The 26448-nt window shown below is 43.3% G+C and overlaps 1 protein-coding gene across 1 annotated transcript in view; it reads left to right on the top strand.

Annotated features, from left to right (window-relative positions):
* The window catches only part of DENND5B (DENN domain containing 5B), a 161863-nt gene that overhangs the window by 122729 nt on the left and 12686 nt on the right, over window positions 1-26448 (top strand). Inside the window, exons 9-16 of the mRNA XM_023752310.1 lie at window positions 1382-1475; window positions 6085-6216; window positions 7464-7616; window positions 8492-8570; window positions 12437-12518; window positions 21233-21361; window positions 21958-22079; window positions 25269-25414. Of these exons, the coding sequence (XP_023608078.1) occupies window positions 1382-1475; window positions 6085-6216; window positions 7464-7616; window positions 8492-8570; window positions 12437-12518; window positions 21233-21361; window positions 21958-22079; window positions 25269-25414 (937 nt within the window). The remainder of the gene's footprint in view (window positions 1-1381; window positions 1476-6084; window positions 6217-7463; window positions 7617-8491; window positions 8571-12436; window positions 12519-21232; window positions 21362-21957; window positions 22080-25268; window positions 25415-26448) is intronic.

A 26448-nucleotide genomic window follows, 5' to 3' on the forward strand; every position in this document is an offset into this window, starting at 1 on the left:
CAAAATGTGTCTTGGAATAAAGGAAACATACTGCATATGTACTATGATGAACATCTGTAAACCTATGTGTTAGGTTGCATCTGTGATTATTTATTTAAGGCCTATTTGTAGAAGGGGCAGGTGATGTAGTAGATCTGCCAGTAAAATGGCTGATAGGCATGATACAAGCCCTTCAAGAGTTTATAGTAGAGAGGAAAGATAAGTAAGAATAACACACTGGTAGGAACTACAATTGGGGAATATAAGAGGGGTAGAATTTAGATTTGGAAGAATCATAGAACACTTTCCGTGTGCCGTCTAAGCTATCTGGAAGATGAATAGACGTTGAGAGAACACCGCATGGACAAAGGCTCAAATGTGAGAGAGCTTTCCATTGGAAACACTGAGGCGGTTGAAAATAGCTGGGGTTTTAAGGTAGAAGGAGTGATCAGCAGTACTAAATGTAGCAGAGAGTTTGAGTAAGCTAAGAATGGAATGAATAATAGCCATTGCAGGTGGGGGTATCTGGCTCCATCAGGAGCATTTTCATGAGAAGAAGCTGATTTGAGATGAACTAAAGAGCCAAAGGTAAATAAAGGCCTTACCGCTAAGCTTTTAAAGTGTTTTTACATAAGAAGAGTGAAGAAAGAGACTTCAACATAACTATAGGGTCAGCATGCTTGTAAGCTGCAAGGAAATATGCAGGTGGGAGAGAAAAATAGGATTGGCAGCAAAGGCGGTGATTCATAGAGCAGGCTGAAGAAGGCAAGAGAGAACTGGTCAGGGATATAGGTGGAACAAATAGTTTTGAGGCATGGCCAGTATGTTTCATACTTCGGGATTAGAAGAAAGATGAGGTGTCTGTGTGCATCACTAAATAGAGTGCATGGGGAAGGAGGCAGGTGGGTCTTCAGTTGCGTGGAGGTACTTGAGAATAAAGCGAAAGGAGTGGAAATAGTCTTTGAGGGGGTTGGGGGAGACTTGGTAAAGGGCAGGTAAAGTGATTCATGGGTCGCCATGAATGAAATAAAAAACTAACCTACATGGGTACGAGAATAAGGAAGTGAGAGGGTAATATTCACTCAGGGTTTGGGGTTGTGTTGGGTGGGCAAGATGGAAAGGAGAAGGTCGTTACAGAGGGGATAACTACGCATTTTTTTAAAAAAAGTCTTGATTGGGGTGATGATTACATATCTCTTTGAATAACACCATTTAACTACATGCTTTAAATGGGTGATTGTATGGTATTTAAGTTATATCTCAGTAAAGCTGTCATGTATTTTAAAAAGAAAAATAAGTATTGTCAGTCTTTTGTTTTGAACAGTTCATTCTTTCTGTTTTAAAGTTAAGTGACTGCATTGCTTGGGTTTGCTTGTTTTCACCTGTGGATTCTATTTCTCAGTCGCTGGGTAAGTCGGAGCGCCACCACGCAGCGCAGGAAAGACCGCCTCCGCCAGCATTCCGAGCACATGGGCCTGGACAACGACTTGAAGGAGGTATGTGGGCTGCCTTCCTGGGATGCTTGATGCAGAGCCACCAGTGAGGCTCACTCAGCCCAGCAGGTGTCATTGTTTAGGGTCTTTCCCATTCTTTAAAAAAAAACCCCAAAACAGTTCAGTTATATTTTAAATAGTAATCCTTTTGTACTGACTTAGAGCAGAAAACACCTTTTTTCCCCATTTTTGTAACTTTAGTACATCTAAAAAAGGCTCGAATACAAGACTCCTTGTGTATCACAATTACAAGGCCAAGTTTAAGATAAATTTTTGGTCAGTATATCTATAGGGAAAAAATTTTATAAGAAGCATAGACATTATTTTAAGCATAATTTAAATATAGTAAGTAAAGATGTATCTGCCTGTTCTTTGTCTTTGTCTTGCTGACACCATTTTAAAAGTTTTTTTAAGTTATTTTAAAATTAAGATCCTATGCTTTATTTGTACTACTTGAAAATAAAACCATAATTATATGTTTGAGTAATTTTAAATAAGTTGATTATTTCTTGAGATCAAAAGAAAAAAATGCAATCAGAAAATCTGCTAACTATAGTCTAAACTCAAATGTGTAAAAATAAAGCAGAAAACATCATTTTAAATATATATTGCTTTTTTTTGTTCATGCCTATATGATTTTAAACATTTTCTTAAGAACTGAATTTATCTAGTGCTTTTCTTTGTGCTACTGTATTTTCTCTCTCCTTTTTCTTTTGCTGTGACTTGATCGTATGCATGCTTGTTTTGCTTGTCTCTTTCTCCCATATCCTTTTTTTTTTTGTCTTTGGCATTCTCCATCCTCTTAGCCTTCCGGGGAACTTTTGGTCTGTCAGAACTCCATGGCATTCTGGGAGTGGGATCAGGGCCCACCTCCTCCTGCACGACTTCCCAAAAAATCCTTCTCTGAGTGCTGCCTGGTATGTTCTTAACCTGAAAGTACTTTGCAGATGTTCCCGACTCTTGTCTTTGGTGTTCCTTGAATGACCCACTGCGTGAGTGCACAGAGCTCTAGCATGGCCCACATCACCCCGAGACATGAACGCGCAGCCTCTCCATTCTGTATTTCACTGCTTCTTGTGTTTGGCACCTTTTCGTGGTGGTGTGTGCTAACACGAGTAATTCTGTACTATTGGCAGGTAAAACTGATTCTTCAAGTCCCTAATCAGTGTGGGAGGATGGAGAACAGATTTAGCAAATTATTTTTCTTCCAAAGGGAACTATATTAAATATTTAGACTCCCTTTTATTTAAGCATTTTGCACAAGTGATTTATTTTTAAGAAGCTTTTTGGTTAGGTTTAATCTCCACAGCATTTTAATTTACCCTTTCTGGTCTATATTTAATGTGGTCATAAAATCCGGTCATCAAGATAGAATCTTGGTACTAAGAGAAACCTTTGAGGTCATCTGGTCTAACTTGACAGGATGTCAAGCGACTTGTCCAAAGTTAGATGGATACACAAAGGCAGCGCCGGGCCTACAGCCCAGGACTCCTGACTTCCAGGCAGGTCCTCTTACCGTAACCCTGCATACCAGGTGGCACGAAACAGGCGCCCTCAGGGCAAGAGGACTCTTAGTTGTATTTTGTTCCTATTATGACATTACCATAAATTTACCCAACTTTACAGTGTTCTTCTCTCCACAAGCTCAGTGCCAGGCTGTTTATTAGGAAACTCGGGGAGAGCCTGTACGGAAGAGCGGTTGGTTCGGTGGTTACTAATGAGCAGGATGTATGTTCATAGGTAGTTCCTAGTGGTCCGTTGCTTTTGGCAGAAATGAAGAAGGGCATATTAGAACTCTCAGAAGAAATCTGAGGTGACTTCCCACTGCAGTGAAGTAGGCTATCCTATATAATAAATAGGTAATATGTAAATTGACCATCACTCCAACACACAAGATGGCCCCCCTCATGTGGTCAAAGATGGCCACCACAAGATGGCCAGCAGGGGAGGGCAGTTGGGGACGATCAGGCCAGCCGGGGAGGGCAGTTGGGAGTGATCAGGCCTGCAGGGGAGGTCAGTTGGTGGCGACCAGGCCTATAGGGGAGGACAGTTGGGGGGGACCAGGCCTGCAGGGGAGGGCCATTAGGGGTGACCAGGCTGGCAGGGGAGGGCAGTTGGGGGGGGGGACCAGGCCTGCAGGGGAGGGCAGTTAGGGGCAATCAGGCCAGCAGGGGAGCAGTTAGGTGTCGACCATGCTGGCAAGGAGTGGTTATGGGGTAATCAGTCTGCCAGGCAGAAGCGGTTGGGGCAGTCAGGCAGGCAGGCAGGCGAGTGGTTGGGAGCCAGCAGTCCTGGATTGTGAGAAGGATGTCCTAAATGGGCAGTCGGACATCCCTCGAGGGGTCCCAGATTGGAGAAGGTGCAGGCTGGGCTGAGGACACACACACACACACACACACACACACACACCCATGCACAAATTTCATGCACCGGGCCTCTAGTAGTATTATAAAAACATTCCTTGTGAAAGTTTGTCTTTTTCCTCCATTTTCATCTTAAAATACACCTTGTCTTCCAAAAGCAAATCACGTTTTTCTCATCACTTGATTTGTACAGTATACGGAGGCCACCTCCCTTCTTGCTGTGAGGAAGGGCCTATGCCACCGTCAGCCTCCTTTCTGTGCATGCCCATGGGATGTTGCTGGTTCTGTGCCTCCAACAGAGATGCTCAGGAGACCTTACACGTGGCCTCGTGGGGCTCCCTGCTGGCTGATAACTGTCCCCACCCCATGGGTACAGTGCTGGGTGCTCAGACTTTATGGCCACTCAAAGGACAGCCCTATTCTAACTTTTCATTTATATAAGAGAACACAAATTTTAAACGGTGCTTAATTATTAATCCAATTATTTTTTCTTCCTACCCTCTTGCCTGGCCATGCTCCTCACTCCTTTTCTTGCAGGCAGTGTTTCTTCCTAAGCCAAGTTTGATACTTAACTCTTCTTGAGAATTGAGTCTTGTAGTGGTTCTCTCTGCATTTGCACAAGCCCTACAGGCAGAGGAACTGAGGATGGGGGAGAAACAGAACCTCACCAGATAACATTTGTTTTTACTAGTCTTCTATCTCTGATTTGTAATATTCCAAATAACATTAGTGCAACCTGAAATAATAGGAATTGCAGATAAAATTCTCACATGGGATCCCTGCCTCTACCTCAGGTTAGTTTTTCTAACACTTTATTTCCCGCTTTTATTTCTTTGAAAACTGACCTTCAGGATATTTCAATAGACCTGTTAACACTTAGTTTCCTAGTGGTGATAGTTGTCTCTCATTCTCAGCTTTCCCTCTAAAAATGATTTGAAGCAGAAAGAGGTATACACAAGTTTACGGGAACTTAATGCTTGTGGAGTTCATTTGATTTTTAAACCTGTACTTAAAATGGTTGCACTGGAAAAGAAGCAGGTCATTTCGTTAACGTGGCATTTCATCAGGAGAGTCAGGAAAGAGCAGGTCAACTAGTCCGTTGAATCCCTAATCAGTGGGATTTTTTAAAACAATTTATAACAGATTTATCAGATTATTTTTCTTCTGGAGGAGAAACACATTAAATGTACAAACTCCCTTTCATTTAAAGAATGCAAAGGATTTTACACATCTTCACTTACAATTTCAAATTCTGCCCTTAAGATAGTAAGATAGATTTCACATATGTGTCTGTGGGAGGATGCGCTGGCTAGCAATCTCTCTCCCTCTCCAACAAACTGCTAGTTTTACTATATAATTTAGAGTAGTTATTCTCTAAATATGGTCCTACGATACTTGGAGTTTGGGGGATTCTGTCCTGTGGTCCTGAAGCAAACATAAGGTACCTGAATGAGCTTTTGCAGGTGGCATAGAAAGAGCCAGCAGGCGTCCTGCACACATCACATGTAGTGATTTGATTTGATTTTTTTCTGGGAATTTACTAACCAAAGCTCAAGCTCAGTGGACTGGGTTTCTCAGCTACTCTCTGAGCCATCACAAGTATTGCGACGTTTCCACTTTCTCTTGATGATGGAAGAAGGCACAGGACAAACGTCACAGAAACAAGTGGCCTCCTGCATGTGGACCACATTTCAGAGTGGTCTCAGAGCCTTTCTTGTGAGGGAGGTGGGCCTGTTTTAGGCCCATCTTATGAATAAACAGAACGCCTGAGGTCATAAAATCAGTTGCCCCCAGATTCTAGAGCTCCTGCTGTGACTTGATTGGAGGAAAGGGTTGGCTGGGAGCAATGCCCGAGAGCCACGTGATCTGCGGGGACAGGTGTGGGGAACCAGTGACCGGAGAATCACTGGGTTCCTGCAGAACCTGGACTGTAACCCAGACACCCAGTTTTTTCATTCCAGCCGTGCTCCTGACTAATCACAACCTTGGGTCTTTCCAATGAAGCGACCGAACTAGATGAAATTCCATCTCATTTGAATGCGTTTTAACCTGATGGGGTTTCTGTCCCCCCGTTTTCACAGGGGCTAATGGTTGGTGGGAGCACAGGGGTCTGCCTTTTGGCACGCTGAAACTTGAGTTGCTGTTGCACGTGTACACTTCTGTTGTTCCCACACTTGCTTTTATTCAAGGTTAAATAGGTCAGAAGAATATCTGATGTTTATGCATTAAAAATGCTCTTTAATTTTTAGAAATATATGCAAGAGGCACGAAGTTTAGGAAAAAACCTGAGGCAACCCAAATTGTCAGACCTCTCTCCTGCCGTGATTGCACAGACCAACTGGAAATTTGTGGAAGGCTTATTAAAGGAATGTAGAATGAAGGTACGTATTACAGATGCGAGGACACGGTGTGCATTCGCGGTTACTCCTCGTGTGGGGCTATGATGAGCAGCGGTCACCCCGTCTAGAAGAAAACTTGTCCTGGGGCCTAAACCTCGTGTGCTTTCTCCTGAGGTCATGAGCCTCCATGGCTCCTCCATGGCCCGTAGAATCAGTGACTTGGGAGCCCTGCACAGTTTTGTCGCCTTTTCAGCCATGGCTGTCTTCCTCTCCGACATGAATGGATATTAAGCCAGTCAGAAGTTGTGTCAGGGATGTTGTCATCTTATGCAAAAGACTACACATTTATGTGTGTGTGTCTGTATGTGCGTCTGTTGGAACCTTATCTGTGTCCATACATGTGTGAGTAGACCCATTAGAAGATGCTAGCTGTGTTGTGGGCTTGTGTATATTATACACCAGTCTCCTCTCTGATATCTGTGTTTACCAGAGGTAGCAATACAGATTGGCAAACCTCAGAACATTTTAACCAGTAATTTTATTCATTCATCTGTCAGTCATTTCTCCAGGACCTTCTCTGTGTGTATGCAATAAATGCCCTATTTTTAGCATCCACAGTCAGTGCTGAATCAGACAGACAAGGTCCCTGCCTAAAGGAACTGGATTCCCCCTCACTTTACATTTTATAAGAGCAGCTAAGACTGCTGTAAATCAACTTACCTGAACCTGATTTCCATTTCCTTTCCATTTTCTGGTGCATGCTCATGAGCACGCAAGAAATGAAACAGAAAAGGAGGAAGGAAAAAAAGAGACCTAGTGCACTCAGAGAGTTCCGGTTTGTCTTAGGGCTTCTGCCTCAGTGCAATCAGCACTAAGTGCAGACACTGTTCGTTTGCTAAGGTGTGGGGCAGTGGGGTGAGCTGTGGTGGCAGGATGGGGTTTTAGCTTCTGACAGGGCATTTTCTAGGTCTGGTGTAATTCCTCAGTGTTAAGTTAGTAATCTGAAAGGTGTCGTACATAAACATTAACCTGTTTGCATGGGGGTACTTTAAAATCGTTTCAAAAGATCCCTTTAGTGACCCTCTGTTTCTCTGACAAAATAGTAGAAGTATGCATAATATTACTCCAGTGAGTTGACCACAGAGATTAAGACACTTTTCCCAAGGTGACTAAAAATCTGCAGTTAGAAGTATAACGCAGGGACCCCAGGTCTCCTGATCCGGTGGCGGACTTGTGGGCTCTGGCCTTGCTGCTGGGATAACCCTTGTGGCCACACGTGATGTTTCCAGACCAAACGCATGCTGGTGGAGAAGATGGGCCACGAAGCAGTGGAGCTGGGCCACGGAGAAGCAAACATCACGGGCTTGGAGGAGAACACCCTGATCGCCAGCCTCTGTGACCTTCTGGAGAGGATATGGAGCCACGGCTTGCTGGTCAAGCAGGTAACCGCGTCCGCGCCCCGGTGACATGGCCGTTAGGAGCCCTGTGAGGAAACGGAGCAAGGAGAAAAGGACACCATCATAATGAAAGGGTCTGTCTCCTTGTCACAGGATGACTAGAAACGCACCACGGGCGTTTCGATTCCAGAAAAAGAAAACGTAACCCGTGATTAGGAGGCGGTCGCGCTCTTTCCTGGTAAACAGGAAAGGATGAAGCAGCCCACTCTCTGCACAGGCTCTACCCCCGTGGATTCCACTCAGGGCCGCTGTCACTGTCCAGCAAAGACGTCAGTCAGCCAGAATTAGCACTTCTTTCCATGATAAGTTATCTAGTTATTCAGGATGGAAAATTTAAAAAAAAGATTAAGATGGTTTCTTTGCTTCTGTCTCTCTCCTGTCCCTTTCTGGTTTTGTGCTGTTTTGTTTCTGTTGGGTGCCTATTTCTTTTCTTCTTCCCCTTTTCTCTTTCTCCTCTTGTCCCAACTTTCTTCCCTGGTTGCCATTCCATATATTGAAACATATTTTGCATATGGATGTGCAAAAACATCAGGTGCTGCTAGAGCCTCTTAATTCCCTGGTTTCTGGTGTGGCTAGTATAGACAGCCCTAAACGCATACAACTGAGGAACAGCCAAGCCGGGGTCAGCGATCTGTGTGCCTCCACTTCTGGCCTCTTGCGTAGTAGCTGCCGTTCCCAGCTGTTGCCAGTGTTCTCAGTGAGGCAAAGAGTGACCCTCGTTACACGTGACGAGGAACGGATAGGCTTGGGTTGCCAGACTTCACAATGGCTGTTTCAACGTGAATGGTTTTGATGATAAATTATTTTTTTATGAATTATTTCTTATAAAATGAAAAATTTTATATCCCTTGTACTTTCAGGGGAAGTCGGCTTTGTGGTCGCATTTAATTCAGTTTCAGGACAGAGAAGAGAAACAAGAGCACCTTGCAGAATCACCAGGTGAGAGTTCATTGGTTTGGTTGTTTCTGTAGAAGAGGCAGCATGGGACCACATGAAGAATCAGGACCATATAGCTTTGTCTACCTCTCTCTCCATGAAAACTAACCCATCTCGTCAGTAGTGGGGTGAAGTCGAAGGAGCAGTATTGTTTACTAGCTGTGAAACCTTTCTGATCCTCAGCTTCCTCATTCACAAGACAAAAAAAATAATAGTATCTATGCCAAGACTGTAATGTTGATCAAATAAGATAACACATGTAAAGGATCACACAAGTGCAGCAGTGTTCTCAAATAATGTCATTTTTTCAAAGTTGTTTCGTTTTAATGTTGATGAAGGAAACATCAGTTCCTGGCCTTGGCCATTGTCTCTGTGGAGTTGTCTCCGGGGACTTGTTTCCTCCCACATCCCAAAGGTGTGTGCGTGAGGTGAATCCCTGCATCTAAGTTGTCCCAGTGTGCGTCAGTGTGGGTGTGAGTGTGCCCTGCGACGGCGAGGCATCCTGTTCAGGTGGGCTCCCACCGTACCCCTGTTCTGCCAGGCGAGGCTTCAGCCAGCTGTGACCCTGAACTAGAATAAGCAGATTGGAAAACCATCTTACTTGTTTTCTTAATGGTAACATGGGCTTTGTCAGACATCAAGTCACAGTTTCTAAGAACTTACCAATATTAAGTGAAGATTTACTGTATCCTTACTCTCACCAGTATTAGGGTGATTTTTTTCTGAAAGAAAAGTTTTATAACCATCATTCGTTTTTCAGGGGAAACAATGTGCATATGTGTCTCCAAAATCTTCAGGAGTGATATTTCTTCGTCAGTTTATAACAGGACATCATTGTTAGAAGTGTCATACTTCTTTAGCTAATTAGAGTTATGTAGGATTCCTAGATAACTGGGTTATTTTTCACAACAAGGCACTTGCTTTTCTTTATGTAAAATAGCCATCTGTTTCACAAAAAAGTAGAACAGTGGAAAGCCTAGTAGAGATAGAATGTTTTATACTGAATTTGGAAAACTTTTCTAAAATTACAGATTTTTTTAGACATTCAGAAGTATAAAAAAATTTTTTTAACTCAGGAGCCAACCTCCAGCTTAAGAAATAAAGCCTTGTGTACAATTGCTAAAAAAAAAAAAAAGAAAAGAAAAGAAAAAGAAATAAATATGATTGAAGCGCTCTATTTTTATTCCCTTCGCTGCTGCTAGGGCACAATACTACCCTAAATGTGGTGCTTATTGTTAGAAACCTAGTTTTTAAATGTAGCCAATGAAACAGTTAGAAATATGATTTTTTAAAATTTTAGTAATATGTTTTTATTGATTTCAGAGAGAGGAAGGGAGAGGGAGAAAGAAGTACACATCGATGATGAGAGAGAATCATTGGCTGCCTCCTGCACACCCCCTACTGGGGATTGTGCCCAAAAACATGGACACGTGCCCTGATGGGGAATTGAAATGTGACCTCTTGGTTCATGGGTCAACGCTCAGCCACTGAGCCACACTGGCCTGAATATGATTTTGATACTGCATTCCACTGGTGCCTCTCTAAAAAGAATGTTATGATTCTAAAGACCCAAAATGTAACTATATTTATAAAGATTGGGGTCCACTTTAAAAGCATTCTCTAGTGTCCATCTCCCTTTGCCCCTTTTTTCTGTTGAAAAAGTAAAAATGCATTGGCATATACTCTGTAACACTTACCTCTGTTCATAGAAAATGTAGCTTTTCAGCCCATAAGACCATAACTAAAGTAGCTTACCCTAATTAGAAAAAATAAATTCCTAGGGGGCAAAATATATTTTTTAAAAAATATATTTCTTTTTATTGATTTCAGAGAGGAAGGGAGGAGAGAAAGATAGAAACATCAATGATGAGAGAGAATCATTGATCAGCTGCCTCCTGACGCCCCCTACTGGGGATCGAGCCCACAACCCACGCATGTGCCCTTGGCCAGAATCGAACCTGGGACCCCTCAGTCCTCCGGCCGACGCTCTATCCACTGAGCCAAGCCGTCTAGGGCCAAAATAGCCATTTTTAGGATGAAATGCTGGAAAGCCAAGCTCCGTTAAGGCTGGGAGGTAGAAACCTTTGCCTCTTGTGCCAAGTGAGGCATGTGAGACTGTCCAGCTGTTAGACAATAGCTGCTGGGCAACACTGGCAGCTTCGCGGTGTTGGCGGGTCAAATGTTGGGCGGTTGAGCTGGAGACCAGACACCCAGCTGTTTCCAGTGGCCTTCAATCAGTCAGTCGTGGGACCAGCAAAACTCTGAAGTCAAGGCTAAGAAATGCCGAGTGTCAGAGCCCCGTGCAGTCACTGTGCTGCACTGACAGGTGCTGAAGGGCTAACGAAGCACAGATGAACATCAGCTAAATATTTTACTGACCCTTACGAGGATAAATATAAGCCATGCAGCTTTTGAAATCAAATTATTGTCTGTTTGGAGGAATGGATTTTATAAATATTGTTCTAACACGTTTGATGATTCAGCCCATGAAGTTAGGATTTAAAAATATGACAGTGTGAAATAGATATAAACACATCAGTTTAAAAATGAAATATTTCATTATTGAGAAACAGTGTGTTCTGATTGTACAGAAATGAGCAGTTCATTGACTTGTCTGCTTTTAAATCTGGGTGGTTTATTTGGTTTGGTTTGGTTTTTCAAAAAATACTTTTTGTTTGCCAACTATTAAGCTTTGTAATTAATGCATTTTGAGATTAAGGAAAGATCCTCCAACTCCTTATAGAGTCACAATGGGTTTAAACACTGATCTTATTTTTTTTTTATTCTCTAAAGGTTTCTTTTTAAAATCTTATTTATTGGTTGATTTGAGAGAGGAAAGGGAGAGAGAGAAAGAGAGAGACATTAATTTGTTGTTCCACTTATTTATGCATTCATTGGTTGATTCTTGTATGTGCCCTGATCAGGGATTGAACCCGAAACCTTAGCGTATTGGGACAATGCTCTAACCAACTGAGCTACCTGGCCAGGACTGAACACTGCTCTTATTAACATTCAGCCAGGATGAGCCTGCCCTAGATGATAGGTCATTACTCCTTCAAAAGCAGCACTATACAGGAGTCAGAGACATTTTAAGAGTTGCTGTATAATAGAATAATTTTCCCTTCTTTTATAAATGTAAGCTGTTCAGGTTTCAGAAGAGACTCATGAACATTTTACTTCTATGTTCATTTAGATTTTGCATAGTATGCATACTGTAGTTTGGATTCTGAACTTGAAAGTAGAAATTTACCAGCCTAGAGAGCCCAAACTCTCAGATTTTCCTTTTAAACACTCTTTCAGAGTACAGTAAGTCCTCACTTAATGTCATTGGGAGGTTCTGCATCTTGAAGTGAAATGACACATAATGAACCCCGTTTTACCACAGGCTAATTGATATAAACAAGAGTTAGGTTCCTGTGGCATCTCATCAACGTTATAAAGCAACAATGCAATCTGAAATCCTGGCATATAGGGAGATTGTGTGATGGCAATGCATGAGCCCAGAGATAATTCACATGCTCAGTAGCTTAATTTATAGATACTGCTTTCATGTAATTATCCAGTTCAATTAGAATGAATAACTTTAGAAAATGACTGGCCATTATGGCCAGAATTTGCACACATTACATTATTTGCTAAGTGGGCTTTTATAATTCATTTTAAATTTACAAACGCAGCCCCAGATGAACTGGAAAGAATACAGCCAGTTTACTGTATTAATAAAGTGACAACAATTTCATCTTTTCTTTTGTCTTCAAAATGTGTTCTTCAAAAGTAATTTTAAAGTATTTATTTATAGAATGTGAATCATATAGATTTTTTTTCTTACTGTTACTTTTCTAATACTTTGCTGATATTTTTCTACATAGTTGCCCTGGGACCAGAAAGAAGAAAATCTGACTCAGGAGTTATGTTGCCAACTCTCAGGGTCTCCCTTATCCAAGACATGAGGTATGTGTTGTATGTGCTAGCAAGTGGTGGTAGCTGAAATATTATGGCTTTCACTTAAATTGCTCAAATGATTTTGGCTGTGTTTATTTTTGGCTTATGTATTCTCAAAAAACACATTTTTATAACCTTGTTTATTTTACTTTCACACTATTGTATTTTTCCTGACATTAAATCCGAAGGGGAAACGCAACTGAAAAGAGTTTTAAAGTAGCCGTAAATTATTTTACAATTTCTTTTGTTCAGCTTTTTAAAACCTCCTTAAGTACTTGCTACCCACAAATACAGTTCAAAAAAAAAAATCTGCAAATAAGGACAAGTTAGTTGGCAGAAAAACTGTTGCCAAGCAGATTTAATTTGAAGCAAATGCAAATCTGAGAGTTACCACTTGCAGTTACTGGCCTTAGAAATCATTAGAAGGCATCAGTGTATCTAAGAAGATGTATTGAATGAGGGAGGCAGAGGGTTTTTTCTTTGAAACATTTTAGGTACAATACTTAGTCAACTCTTAAAAATATGTGGGCTTAAAGTGAATATTATAACATTTATAACACTTGTAACTTTATTGCTTTAGTAATATTAATAGGATGTTTATTTGGTTGGTCAGATACTTGTGACTGAAAAGCATAACTCTTATGAGTGGCAGCATAGTAGAGTGGTAACACATCCTGGCTTCACCACTTACTAGCTGTGTGACCCCAAGCAATTTTTGTAACTTCTCTGTGCCTCAATTTCCCATCCCTCGAATAGAGATTTAAAAAGTTACCTATCTTAAAGCAGTATAATGAAATTTAAGTGAATTAGTCTGTAGTCTGTTACTGTAAAAAGTTTCAAGAAGTACTTGGCTCATAGTAAGAGCTCAGTAAATGTTGGTTTTTGTAATCTGAGTAAGTTCATATACTTATAACTTAACTGTTATATTCCTTGGTAGATGACATGTAGTTGTCCTCGTGTGGCTTATGATTCCTTTTGATGGCCAGCATAAGAGGAGTAGTTGTAACTACTGCTCACTTATTCCATTGACTGTTAGATCAATGAACAGTGACCTCTCTAGTCTAAGCCCCTAAAATTTCTCACCTGGATTACATCATGGTGCCCATATTTCTGTGCTTGCCCTACTATATCCTCCCCCTGGATATATGGTGATCTTACAATAAAGTCTAGATCACTTGCCCTGGCTAGCAATAGGCTATGGGTGTACATCAGGCTAAATATAATCCTATATAACAAAACCCTAATATGCAAAGTGACCGACCAGTGGAACAACTGGTCGCTATGATGCACACTGACCACCATGGGGCAGATGCTCAACGCAGGAGTTGTCCCCGGTCGGGGCCAGCGAGTGGGTGGCGCTAGGCCACAAACCAAGACAGGTGCCAGCAGGGGGTCCCCCCAGCCCCGATTGCCCCACCGGTCACCCCACAGATTGGCCCTGATCGCTGGCCAGGCCTAGGGACCCTACCCTATATATTGGGAACTGTCTCTTAGATTTGAAAATTAAAACCTGGCAAGGCTACTCTAACACTGAAAAAACAGAATGATGCAACAGTGACATGCATGAACTCTGGCTTGCACATTTTGTGGTCAGCCCTGATTCTGACACTTATAACTGTGTGACAAAGCCATTTACTTAACTTCTCTCTGCTTCAGTTTTTCCACGCATAAGATGGGGAAAATGGTACTATAGCCTCAGAAGGATCATGTTATGTACTACTTTTTATAATCAGGGCAAAAAAATGTAGCTGCCCATACAACAGCAAGATGCCTTTCACCTGTATGAAAAGTATGGTCACTGGTACATGCAGCATCCCAGATTATGAGAGGGATGTCCCTCGAGGGGCCCCGGATTGCGAGAGGGCACAGGCTGGGTTGAGGCCCACCCCCCACCCCCTCCAGTATAATCTTGGATAATCAATATTGGTTATTGATGTCCTGTGACTTCCCACTTAAGGGTACTTTGGCTTTTAATTTTCAGACTTTGTCTTATAAAAATAGCTGAGAGACTCCCCCCTAAGTATCCTAAAGTGATGTTTTGGCCAAATGATAAATGCTTTTAATAAAACCTTGATTGATTGATTACTTCCAAAAGGTGCTTAGTAAGGTGGAAAGGCGTTGCCCAGAAAAGACAAGCTGACTTCCCTAACATTTTATTACAGAAAATTTTAAATACAGCAAAGTCAAAAGATTTTATAGTAAACACATCCATATACCCATCACCTAGATTCTACCGTTTATGTTTTCCTATGGCTTTTTAAAAAGTTTTAATATATATATACACACACATATCATAAAATTTACCATTTTAACCATCCTATATAATAAAGAGCTAATATGCAAATTGTCATCACGCCATAATGGCTCAGACACTCCACACTGAGGAGAGAGGAATGGGGACCAGCCAGGCTGTGGCCTGGGAGAGGGAAAAGCCGCCCACCCCTCGGTCCCGGGCACCAGCGCTGCGCCTATGCCTGTGGCCTGGGAGAGGGACAAGCCGCCTGCCTTACGGTCCTGGGTGCCTGCAGCTGCGGCCCAGGCAAAGTCACCAGCCCACGGTCCCCTACAGCTGCGGCCAGCCCAGGTGAAGCCGGCCCAGGTCCTGGGTGCCTGTGGCCGGCCAGAAGGAGGGAAGCCTGGGTCCCAGGTGCCTGCAACCAATTGGAGCAGGGAATCCTGAGTCCCGGGTGCGGGGTGAGGCAGAGGCAATTAGGGGCGATCAGGCCAGCAGGGGAGCAGTTAAGGGTGATCACGCAGTCAGGCAGAGGTGGTTAGGGTCGATCAGGTAGGCAGAGGTGGTTAGGGGCAATCAGGCAGGCAGGCAAAGGGGTTACGGGCAATCAGGGAGGCAGGCAGGCAAGCAGTTAGGAACCAGCAGTCCCGGGTTGCGAGAGGCAGTCGGACATCCCCCGAGGGGTCCCGGATTGGAGAGGTTGCAGGCCAGGCTGAAGGACCCCCCTCCCATGCATGAATTTCATGCACCAGGCCTCTAGTTTTTACTTGTCAGTCGGTAGCACTGAATACATTTGCATTGTTGTGCAACCATCGCCACTATCCATCTCCAGAACTTTTTTGTCAGCCCAGACTGAAACTCTGTACTCATGTAAACAGTATTCTCCCTCCCCCACAAGCCACCACTCTATTTTATGTCTCTATGAATTTGACTCTTCTAGGTACCTCATGTAAGTAGAGTCATACCTTTTGCATTTGTTTAATTTCACTTAGCATAATGTTATTGCGGTTCATCTATAGCATATATCAGAATTTCCTTCCTTTTTTAAGGCTGAATAATATTCCATTGTATGTGCATACCACATTTTGTTATCCATTTATTCATCAGTAGACATTTGAGTTGTTTCCACCTTTTGGCTGTTGTGAATAATGCTGCTATGAACATATGTATTTGAGTCCCTGCTCTCAGTTCTTTTCTGTATATACCCAGAAGTGGAATTGCTTGGTCATATAGTAACTCTGTGTTTAATTTTTTAAGGAACCATCGTACTGTTTTCCACAGTGGCTGCACCATTTTACATTCCCACATGCAATGCGCAAGTGTTAAGTTTCTCCACATCCTCACCAGCACTAGTTATTTTCTGTTTCATTTGTTTGCTTGTTTGTTTGTTTGTTTGGACAATAGCTGTCCTAATGGGTATGACTTCCCGGTTTCTTATGTCATACATAGCCATAGGTCTTTAAATGTTAAGCTAGAGTCTTCAGCTGTATAAGCTCAGATACCAACTCATTAGTAAACCAAAATGTAATTAGACTCTCAGATACTGACTCTTGCTAACCCAACAGGCTTACTTTAGACATTTAAGAGATATGGCAAATAATGGGCTGGATCCACTCCTACCCAGTTGTCTGTGAAGCCAATTTATTATTTCCTTAACCGATGACTTGATATTCTTTCACTGATATGGGTAGGCTCGGGGGGAAGCTAGATTAAAGTCAGAAGGCATCATGCTCAGGAGCAGAGATGTGGAAGCCTGATCTTCCATCTTCGAAATAGCGATCCTGGTGCTCATGGGACTGATGTCATCTCAGAAAAGCCCTGCAGAAGCACTGCCCGTGTGTCTCTCGTTTCTCTGCTCCATTCTGCCTTTTTATTTATTGATGTTCTTATTCGTGATATGTTTACTTTAGAATTTAACTCTCAGTGGACCAACTTATTTCCCTATTTTCAAATTCTGGGTTAGTACTTCACGTAAGTCCCTAATTGCTACCTAAATAGTTGCTGTAGTAGATCCAAGAAGAACATCCAAGTAATATTCTAAATTCTGATTTCTTTAAATCTGGACAATTGAAGAAAAAGCGTATTATCTAAGGCTTGGGTAGTATATCTCTCTGAGCCCGTGCTCTCTGTTGGGCACATGCCTCTGTCGTTACCTCATCTTCTCAGGTTTATCTCTTGAGGCAAGTACATTGGCAGTTTAGGGACTTTGGGTTCTCACAGATGTCGAGAGTCTTGGCACTGGACTGCTTAGCAGCTGTAAGGAGCCCCTTTGGCTGAGTATCTCAGACCACTTCCCAAGACTTTCAGAGTTGCCAAATATCACCAAATTGTCACTTGTAGAAAGACTTTTTGTTCGAATGAGAAAGGCTGGGGAGAGCAAATAACTGGACTGATTATCTACATAGAGAAGAGGAGGATTATCGTGGTGTTACCATTATTACCAGTTTTTTCCCAAAGTAGCTCTGCACATATCATCTAGCTGTTGGGCCTTATGTTCTTAATGACAAAATATAATTAATGATGCAGGGCATAGTAGAACATTATATGATCTAGGAGATTGTGAATACTATAATCCAAATATAGATATTCTGAATAGGTAAACAAATGAACAGGATGTGAGTAAATCCTAGAAATATTCTATTTACATATAAAGATGGGGATAAGTTACTTAAGGGTAAATTGGCAAGTGACTTTATCTTTTTATAAATAATGTGTACACGTGTGCTAATGAGCATCTGGTTTTATTCAGCACTAAAACTGAGTAGTCATGATTGATTTTGTTACCCCTGGGAAGGACTATTTTGAGGAATTTTTATGACTGTACAGGATATGAGCTTATTCTAAAATTGGCTGATTCTTTTATTTCTCTAATAAATATTACTGGGGTTCGCTATTCATGCAGTAAAATAAGCACCAGGAAATGTAGATGACATTTAGTTAGGTGCTGTCAATCTTAGAAATCATTCAGTTTGGGGAAACATGGTCTTGGCACCAGATTACTTAGCAGCTGTAAGGAGCCCATGACGCACAATAAGAAGCTCATTCGAACTGGCTTCAGCAAAAACGGGGGATTTATTGGAGACATGTAAGGGTATCTTCCAGAATCCAAGAGCAAGAATTGCAGCTGGAATGGAAGCAGTCTTGTCATAGGTCACTCTGTCTCACAGGACGCAAATCCTCTCTGCTTCTCCCGTTCTCTCCCTTCCCTTCCGGCTGTACTGTGCACATGCTCGCCCAAGCCCTGGCTTTAACATCCTGTCTTATTTTAAGCATTCAGTGAGAACTCACTTGGTACTAATTCCCAGTTTCTGAGAGGAAATCTGATTGGCTCAGCGTAGGTCAGGCATGTGCCTCTGATCCAGTCAGTTGTGGCTGAGGGGTTAGGAGCGTGGTGCCGTGGGTCACGGTGGCCCCCGGAGTTGTGTCTCCTGGGCCTGTGGAAGGGGAGCTTCTCTAGGAATGAGAGTGCCAGAAAGAAGTGATTGGAAGAAAACGGGTGGCACCTCTAGAATAACACTTGTGATCTCTGTGACCTTGGGTGGGTCACTCAGTTTTCTCATCTTTACAGTGAAATAATGATGTTCTCCCTCTCACTGGTTATTGTGATGATCAGATAAGACAACGTACATAAAAACTTCTTTAAGTTAGAAAGCTTTGTATCAAGGTTAAAAACTAAATCAAGTAGATAAGTTATTTAAACCACACCATGTATGCTTTACTGTGAATTAACAGGCTCTATTTTAGAAATAATACTTGTATGATATTATTTATGCTGAATGCCATTATAAATATCTATAATAAATTATTCCAAACTAAAAAGAGATTAAAATGGTATGACTACATGCCCCAGCCAGTGTGGCTCAGTTGGTTGGAGAGTCATTTTGTATCCTGAAAGGTTGTGGGTTCCATTCCCGGTCAGAGCACATACCCAGGTTGCAGGTTCGCATCCCCCAGTTGGGGGTGAGTACGGGAGGCAACAGATCTCTCGCTCTCGCTCTGTGTGTGTGTGTGTGTGTGTGTGTGTGTGTGTGTGTGTCTTTCCCTCCCTTCCTCTCTATAAAATCAATTTTTAAAAAAATCACATACCACATATCCTCAGTGAAAGATTTAATAAAAATGGTATAGCTACACAGAAAAACATTTAATAGATTTGGATTAAAGTTTAATAACACAACACATATAAATGTCTAAGTGTAAAATTAGATAGTGATATACAAAGCAACAGAGCTGTCTTGTGGTATTTTTTTTTAGCTCCTAATATGTGCTGGGCCTTATAGGGTACAAAGAAGGATGCAAGGCTACTCAGAGGTATTGGGCTCCTTGCTTGTCCTCAGGGAACTTGGCAAGATGAGAAAAACATAAGCCAAGAGAAAATGATCAAAGTAGTAGGCAGTGCACGATACATGTAGCTTAGACTACAGAATTTCATAAATTAGATCGTTGGAGGCTGTCACGGTCAAGGGAAGCGCTCCAGCAGAAGCTGGGATTCAGACATGAATAGAATCACAGAGGGAAGCAAGTAATGGAATGCGGCATCGCAGGAGCCACTGCTGTGACAAATCCCTCCCACCAAAAACACCAGCACAAATGCTTTTATGATGGGAATGCTGATTGCCACCTAAATAAAATGTGTTTCGTTTTATGTGCTCCAGTTCTCCCCATTTTCCTTAAGCACAGATTGTTTTTCAAATTATAATTATTTTCCACTTTGTCATTCTTCACCTACCCTGTCTGCAGGTACCTGTTTAAGGCCAGCATGACACTAATTTCAGTAGAGTTTACTGTTTTAGAGTAGGAAGGGTATGTAGGGAAACATTAAGTACTTATCAGCCTCCATATAGATTCATTGTCAGTGAATTCATTTTGAATTAACTTGGTATTTATTCTTGGATCATGGGGGCTCAGAGCCCGCTCGGCGCTCACGGGGTTCCATGTAAATACTGTCGAAAGTTAAGTGGTAAACGCCTGAGCATTGCCCCAGGTCAGCCGTGGCATCCTTTGGGGAATGTCAGTAGGGGTGAGGGACAGCCAGTGCTGTTTCAGGAGCTCACCCCTGGGCTGTCAGGGCTCAGCACTGCCACCACCACCACCAATAAGAACCAGGCTCCAAGGGGGGCCTGCTTGTCCCCAGCTTTCTCCCTCATGACCATACATAATGGTATTAGCCCTTCAAAAATAAGTGCGTTATAAATCTCATTCACACTTGTTCGCATGCCACCTCTTTAGTGTGCCTGTGTGATGTGATGTAATGCTTTACGTCTTGTTTATCAAGAGTGTTTGATTATAAATCAGCACTTAGGATCGAGGGCCTAAATGTTCCGATCCAAGGACTGAGAGAGAGGGAGAGAGGGAGGAAAAAAGAGAAATGTGTGCGTGTGGCAAAATAAGGCTTTAGTCCTTATTCTGAAAGCTTAGAATCATCAGACAAAAGGTTTCCTTGCAATATTTATTACAGCTATGATGAGTCATTTTAGATTAAAAAAAAAATCAAAGGCGGATCAGAATCACAAAGACCTCAGTGACTCACTGTGGTGGTTTTACAATCGCCCCTCCCACCCCTCCCATAGGCTTGTCCTTCCTGCCTGTCCTTCGTCCCCTTAGGAGGAAAGTCATTTAGGAAGATAAACACAGCCCTATGGGGTTAGCATTGACTTCTACATGAATACCAATTTCCACATGTATGTTACATTCAACTGACGTGTGACCACACAATGTTTCTTTTTAGCCGCACAGTTTTTCAAGTCTTGCAAATTTTTTAAATGTTGAATTTATCAATGCAGTACAGCGTGTCTGCTGATGCCATAGGAAGTAAGATTTCATCTTTCCCATGTGTTGTCTATGGCTGCTGCAAATAATTCAGTGGATTAAATTTGCGGCAGATACTTTGTTAAACTATAGAATAATTATTTTGGATAAAAACTTGAATGTCAGCCTGTGTAGTTTATTTTCCTGAGAGTCAGGAATAACCAAGTGCCAGTTTATCTGTGAAGCTGAAAGAACATAATGAAACATTAAAGGATGAATGGGTTTCACATGCTTTGTTTATCTTAAGATGTAGCCTGTATGCTTGTGTTTTAAGGGTCATCCTGATGTGGGGCTAGAATCAGGGGTGGGCAAACTTTTTGACTCGAGGGCCACAATGGGTTCTTAAACTGGACCGGAGGGCCGGAACAAAAGCATGGATGGAGTGTTTGTGTGAACTAATATAAATTCAAAGTAAACATCATTACATAAAAGGGTACGGTCTTTTTTTTTTTTTTAGTTTTATTCATTTCAAACGGGCCGGATCCGGCCCGCGGGCCGTAGTTTGCCCACGGCTGGGCTAGATTCATAACTAAGATAGAACCTTTGAAGGTTTAATCAACATAAACTGTGTCTTACCTGTTGCTTCATTTAAGTATACATGAGCTTTCCTGTGCAGAGTGCTGCAACCCTAGGTTCTTCTCCAGTTCTTAGGATCTACATCTTTTCTGTTGCTGCTGTTCCCTAGGCACATTCAGAACATGAGTGAGATCAAGACTGACGTCGGGCGAGCTCGGGCGTGGATAAGGCTGTCTCTAGAGAAGAAGCTCCTGTCCCAGCATCTCAAGCAGTTGCTGTCTAACCAGCCACTCACCAGGTGAGACAGGCTGAGGTCTTTCGGCGTCTAGGACCTGTGTGCTTACAGTGCACAGTGCAAAAGTTGACAAACTGTAGTTCTGTTTTTCTTACGTAACGAGGAGTCCAGGGCTAGGCGGTCCCCTGTGCCATCCTGGACGCAGGCTCTTTGCCCCTCCTCCTGGACAGCCTACAGTATATGCTGATCACCTATGGTTACAGGACGGCTCCTTTGTAAAATTAATGAGTCAGAGGGTTTGACTGGTTTAAAAGAAGTGTTACCAACAAACTGCTTTCCTGAAACTCTCAGTCCCACTGTCTGTCGGAATAGCTAGCTATTCATTGCCCCCCACCCTCGTCAGCACTGGTCAGCACGTTCTGATCTCTATTAGTTTCGTAGACAAAATGGATTTGTGGTTTGTCCCTCCCCCCCCCCTATTGAATTACTGATTAGGTTAAAAATGTTAACTGTCTACATGTTCATTTTTGAGAATTGTCTGTTCTTTCCAGATTAGAATTTCTACCCAGTTTGTCTAAGCAGAGGTGTTTACTCTTCATGGAAGACATGATGAGAAATAGCCTACATTGTTGTTGTGTGCTTGTTCTGCTCTTTCCTAGAAAGCTCTATAAGCGCTATGCCTTTCTGTGTTGCGAAGAAGAAAGAGAACAGTTTCTCTACCATCTCCTCTCCCTCAACGCTGTGGACTACTTCTGTTTCACCAGTGTCTTCACCACCATCAGTAAGTCTGGGGAGCCACTGTTCAGTGAAGAGTTGTTCAGGCGACAAATGGAATAAGGTTCATATTTTTTAAAGTAAGACATACCCTAGTACACCGAGGTGGGCACTGTGATGCCCCCGCTCCTTTAGGAATGAAGGGTCCTCAGCTCTCGGCCCTGTGGGGAGGGAGTGCCGCACCCCAGGGAGCCCTCCTGCCAGGGCCAGCCTGCTCTGATGGTCAGAGGCTGTCCCAGAACTCGCCATCTGGCCATCTGGCGTCATCACGACAGCTCACAGCTCAGCCTCTCCCTCCACCAGGCCTGCTTTCTTCTCTCACGTTGATCCTAGAAGCAACATTCTGGTGCTGATTTTCGACTCAGGGTCTGCCTCCCAGGAAACTCAGTCTGCAACAGGAGTGGGATGGACATGAAAAGGGATATATTTCTAGATCTTATCCAAAACCCATAAATTCAAAGAATCAGTAGGTGATAAAATAAACTCTTCTACCTGAACATCGTTACTCTGTGGTGATCCCGAAAGACTTCAGGATCTTGCTGGGGAGTGTAGGCTCTGGAGGGAGGAGATGCTGATGGGTTTGGATGAGCTGAATTAAAGCGTTTATTCTCTTCACCATTGCTGATTCTCACTAGCTGTGGGTCCCCTTTCCTAGTTTATAGACTTTTTACTTGTATCAGTTTGGAGTTATGTTCAGCTGCAAGTTTGAAAAACTTGCAAAACAGTGGTTTAAACAAATTAGTAGTTTTATTTTTCTTGCATAACAAGAAGTCTTGTAGTAGGCAGTCCATAGTGCCATCATGGACATGGCTCTTTTTTTTTTTCCAATCCTCACCTGAGGATATTTTTTCCGTTGATTTTTAGAGAGAGTGGAAGCGGAGAAGAGGGGAGGGAGATAGAGAGGAAGGAAAAGATAGAAACATTGATGTGAGAGAGACACGTCGATTGGTTGCCTCCTGCACATGCCCTGGCTGGAGCCAGGAGCGAACTTTCAACCGAGGTACGTACCCTTGACCAGGAATCAAACCCGCGACCCCTTGGTCCTCAGGCCAAAGCTCTAACCACTTGGCAACACCGGCCAGGGCTTGGACAAGGGCTCTTTGTCCCTCTCCTCCTAGACAATCCTCAGTGTGTGCTCATCACCTCCTGGTCACAGGATGGCTATTCTCAGTCCACCTTCCAGCAGGAAGAAGGATGGAATGCCAAGGAAAAAGCGTCAGAATCTGTGTTCGAAAAACATAATTTTCCAAGCAGTCACCATAAACATCACTAGCATTCCACTGGCCAGAATCGTGTAGGTTTTGGTTTTTCTAGTCTCTGCTAGAGGCAGACAAGGAACACTGGAGTTGAAATGGTTATTGAGCCAACCTGTCTGGGAAGCTACTATTCATTTATTGAGTTATTAGGTTATTGCAGGAATGAAAAGCTAAAATGTTACATACAATTTTGAAAGAGAAGAAATAGGACTCCTAGAATCCTCCTTATATCTGCAGATTTCTCTTCAGCTAAGAAAGTCTTTCAATTTGAGGAATTGAGATACTTCATGAAAGAAATATTCTGAGTTTAAATAATGTTACTTTTTATACTTGATGAAATCACTGTGGTGCATCTGCGGGCCCTTTGCAGGCACAGAGCTGCCGGCCCTTTTCTTGCAGCTTTTCTAATCCTGTCAATGAAAGAAATTAGAGAAACCTCTGGCACCCAAAATAGTCTCGCGCTAACCTCTTCTGCTTTCAGTTCCAAAAACGACTTGATTCTTGTGATGACTAAAACATGCAAGTAGGGCCTTTCCTCTAGCATTTCCTCTCCTTCGGCCAAAATAGACAGACGGGGAGGTGATCCGCTCCACGTGAAGAACGTGGTCTGTGTAAAATCAGGGAAACGAACCGTTTGTCCCATTCATGTTCCTCCCCTAAGAATGCACTGAACCCTGAGCCCGTATGGGGAGGCGGCACCTGGGCATCTGGCCCAGTAAGTGTTTCTCTCCTTCCCGGTACATCTTTCAGGGAGGGCTTCTCATACGCCCTCCGGTAACCGAGTGAGCAGAAATCCTAAGAATACCAACAAAAGATATGGATTCTACCCTGCTTTTTTTGGGGGGTGCGGGGGGACAACGTATGGCTCTGAAGGATAAGGACGTGCTACTGTGTTTGAACCGCCCCCATTTTTTAAAGGAAAATGGAGGGGGCGTGGTAATGCCTGACTTTATTGTGTTCCCACATTTGAGCAAAAGACAGTGGTGGGACAGTGACACCTAGTGGTGTGCCTTTGAAGAGCCTTCAGAAGATGAGGGTTCCCACAGCCGTTTCCACATCTTAATTCTTTCCCCGGGGCCCCTCCGTGAGTCGTGAGTCACCTTCATAGCTTTCCAAGTTGTTTAAAGATCTTACGTTGTGTCCAGAGTGGCGGTGCCGTTGTTTATTTTTCTCAGCTTTGCATACTGAGCTGTGAAATTGGGATGGGAACCTTCGGAAGTGCCGTGCCTTAAAGCACTGCCCAAGACAGTCAGCAACAGGGATGCTAGCCAAGAAGTCATTCAGCCCCTTTTTCATATGAAACCAGCCAGGAGCCGTGCTCATGTGTACTCGGTTTTGAAACAAAATTAATAAAAGCGTTAAAGCAATGAAAACACTTTACAGCACTGTTAGTGTTCATGTCCTCAGGTATTCCGGTGCTAATGCCTGAGACTGTTGATAAATGCACGGGGATGTATATCGCCATGGTGATATGCATGCCATGCACACATGGTGGTGTATATGCTGGGGAAACCACCTCAGGAATCAGGACTTAGGGCTTACAAACTGGACCTCATTTTTCTAAAGTAGGAAGGGTTATGATCTCATCTTTTTGTCTAAGTACATCTTGATAGATCATAAAAAGTGAATTATCTGTGGCCCTGGCCGATGTGGCTCAGTTGGTTGAGCGTCCTCCCATGCACCAAGAGGTCGGCAGATCGACTCCCATCAGGGCACGTGCCTGGGTTGTGGGCTCGATCCCCAGTGTGGTGTGTTCAGGAGGCAGCCAATCAATGTTTCTCTCTCCCTTTCTCTCTCTAAAAATTAATAAAACATATTTTTAAACACATATGTTTAAGTGATTTATCTGTGAAAGCCAACAGAGTTCTTAATACATGTTTGTTTTGTTATCAGGAGAATTGTATTGTAATTTTTAACTAATTTCAGCATTTTCCCTCCAGTGATTCCGTATAGGTCAGTGATCATCCCCATCAAGAAGCTGAGCAACGCGATCATCACCTCGAACCCCTGGATCTGTGTGTCGGGAGAGCTGGGAGACACGGGAGTGATGCAGATCCCCAAAAACCTCCTCGAAATGACCTTTGAGGTCAGTCCCAGCAGAAAGCGTTATATGTGATTCCACACAAAGATTCCAGTTTCACCTTTTCATTTTCCTTGAGTCAGATAATACACAGGCGCAGTCAGGCATGCAGGATCACTTCTGTGGTCATGTACCTGTGGGCAAGTTGTCGTAAACATGCTAATTTGTTTTGTGTCTTGGTTGTAAGTTCCATTGTTAAGCTCTGCTTTCCCACCTGTGACGGTGCACTGGGGCCTTTTCCAGTCCTGCTCCAGGACCCCGAGCCTTAGCACTCAGTGCTTTCCCCACAGTGGTCCTCGTCCTCACTGCAGACGCTCCCGCCTGACCCTGGCCACAGGGACAGGAGAACTGCGTCCCTGCTCATGGCCTGCAGGCCACGTGGTGACATTTGTAAAGTGATTTTGTGAAAATACCTTTCAGTGTCCTCGTTCAGGTCTGGCTTGGGGAAGTATTCCCGCGTGTGTGAGCTCACAGGCAGGTAGGGCCCGGCATGCTGGAGGAAGCCAGTGCCTGCTCTGAAAGGAAGTGGTACTAACTGAGCGCTCTGTTCTCATGTTCCTTGCGGCCCAGGAATAGCTCTCTCCACACAGAATCCCATTTGGGCCCTATCTACCCAGTGAACTCACAGCCATCCTATCTAATAAAAGGGAAACATGGTAATTAGCGTACGACCGCTACCCTTCCCATTGGCTAATCAGGGCAATATGCAAATTAACTGCCAGCCAAGATGGCGGTTAACCGCCAACAAAGATGGCGGCTAATTTGCATATGTAGGCACAGTGCTGGGAGGCGAAAGGGAAAGGACGGAAGAAGCCCCCTGCCACTGACGGTGATCGGAAACCCAGGGGGGGAGCTAAGAGCCGGGGGCAGGTCAAAGGTGGCCCCCAGCTGTGATCAGAGAACCAGGCGCCTTTGCCGCCCCGGCCAGTGATAGCAGGAAGCAGGGGTGGAGCCAGCAATGGGAGCTGGGCAGGGTCGGAGACGGCAGTCCAAGGAGCTAGGGGATCCCTTAACCAGGCCTAAAACCTTGGCCAAAAACA

Source organism: Myotis lucifugus, unplaced genomic scaffold (assembly GCF_000147115.1).
Source record: "Myotis lucifugus unplaced genomic scaffold, Myoluc2.0 scaffold_30, whole genome shotgun sequence".
Classification (NCBI taxonomy): Eukaryota; Metazoa; Chordata; class Mammalia; order Chiroptera; family Vespertilionidae; genus Myotis; species Myotis lucifugus.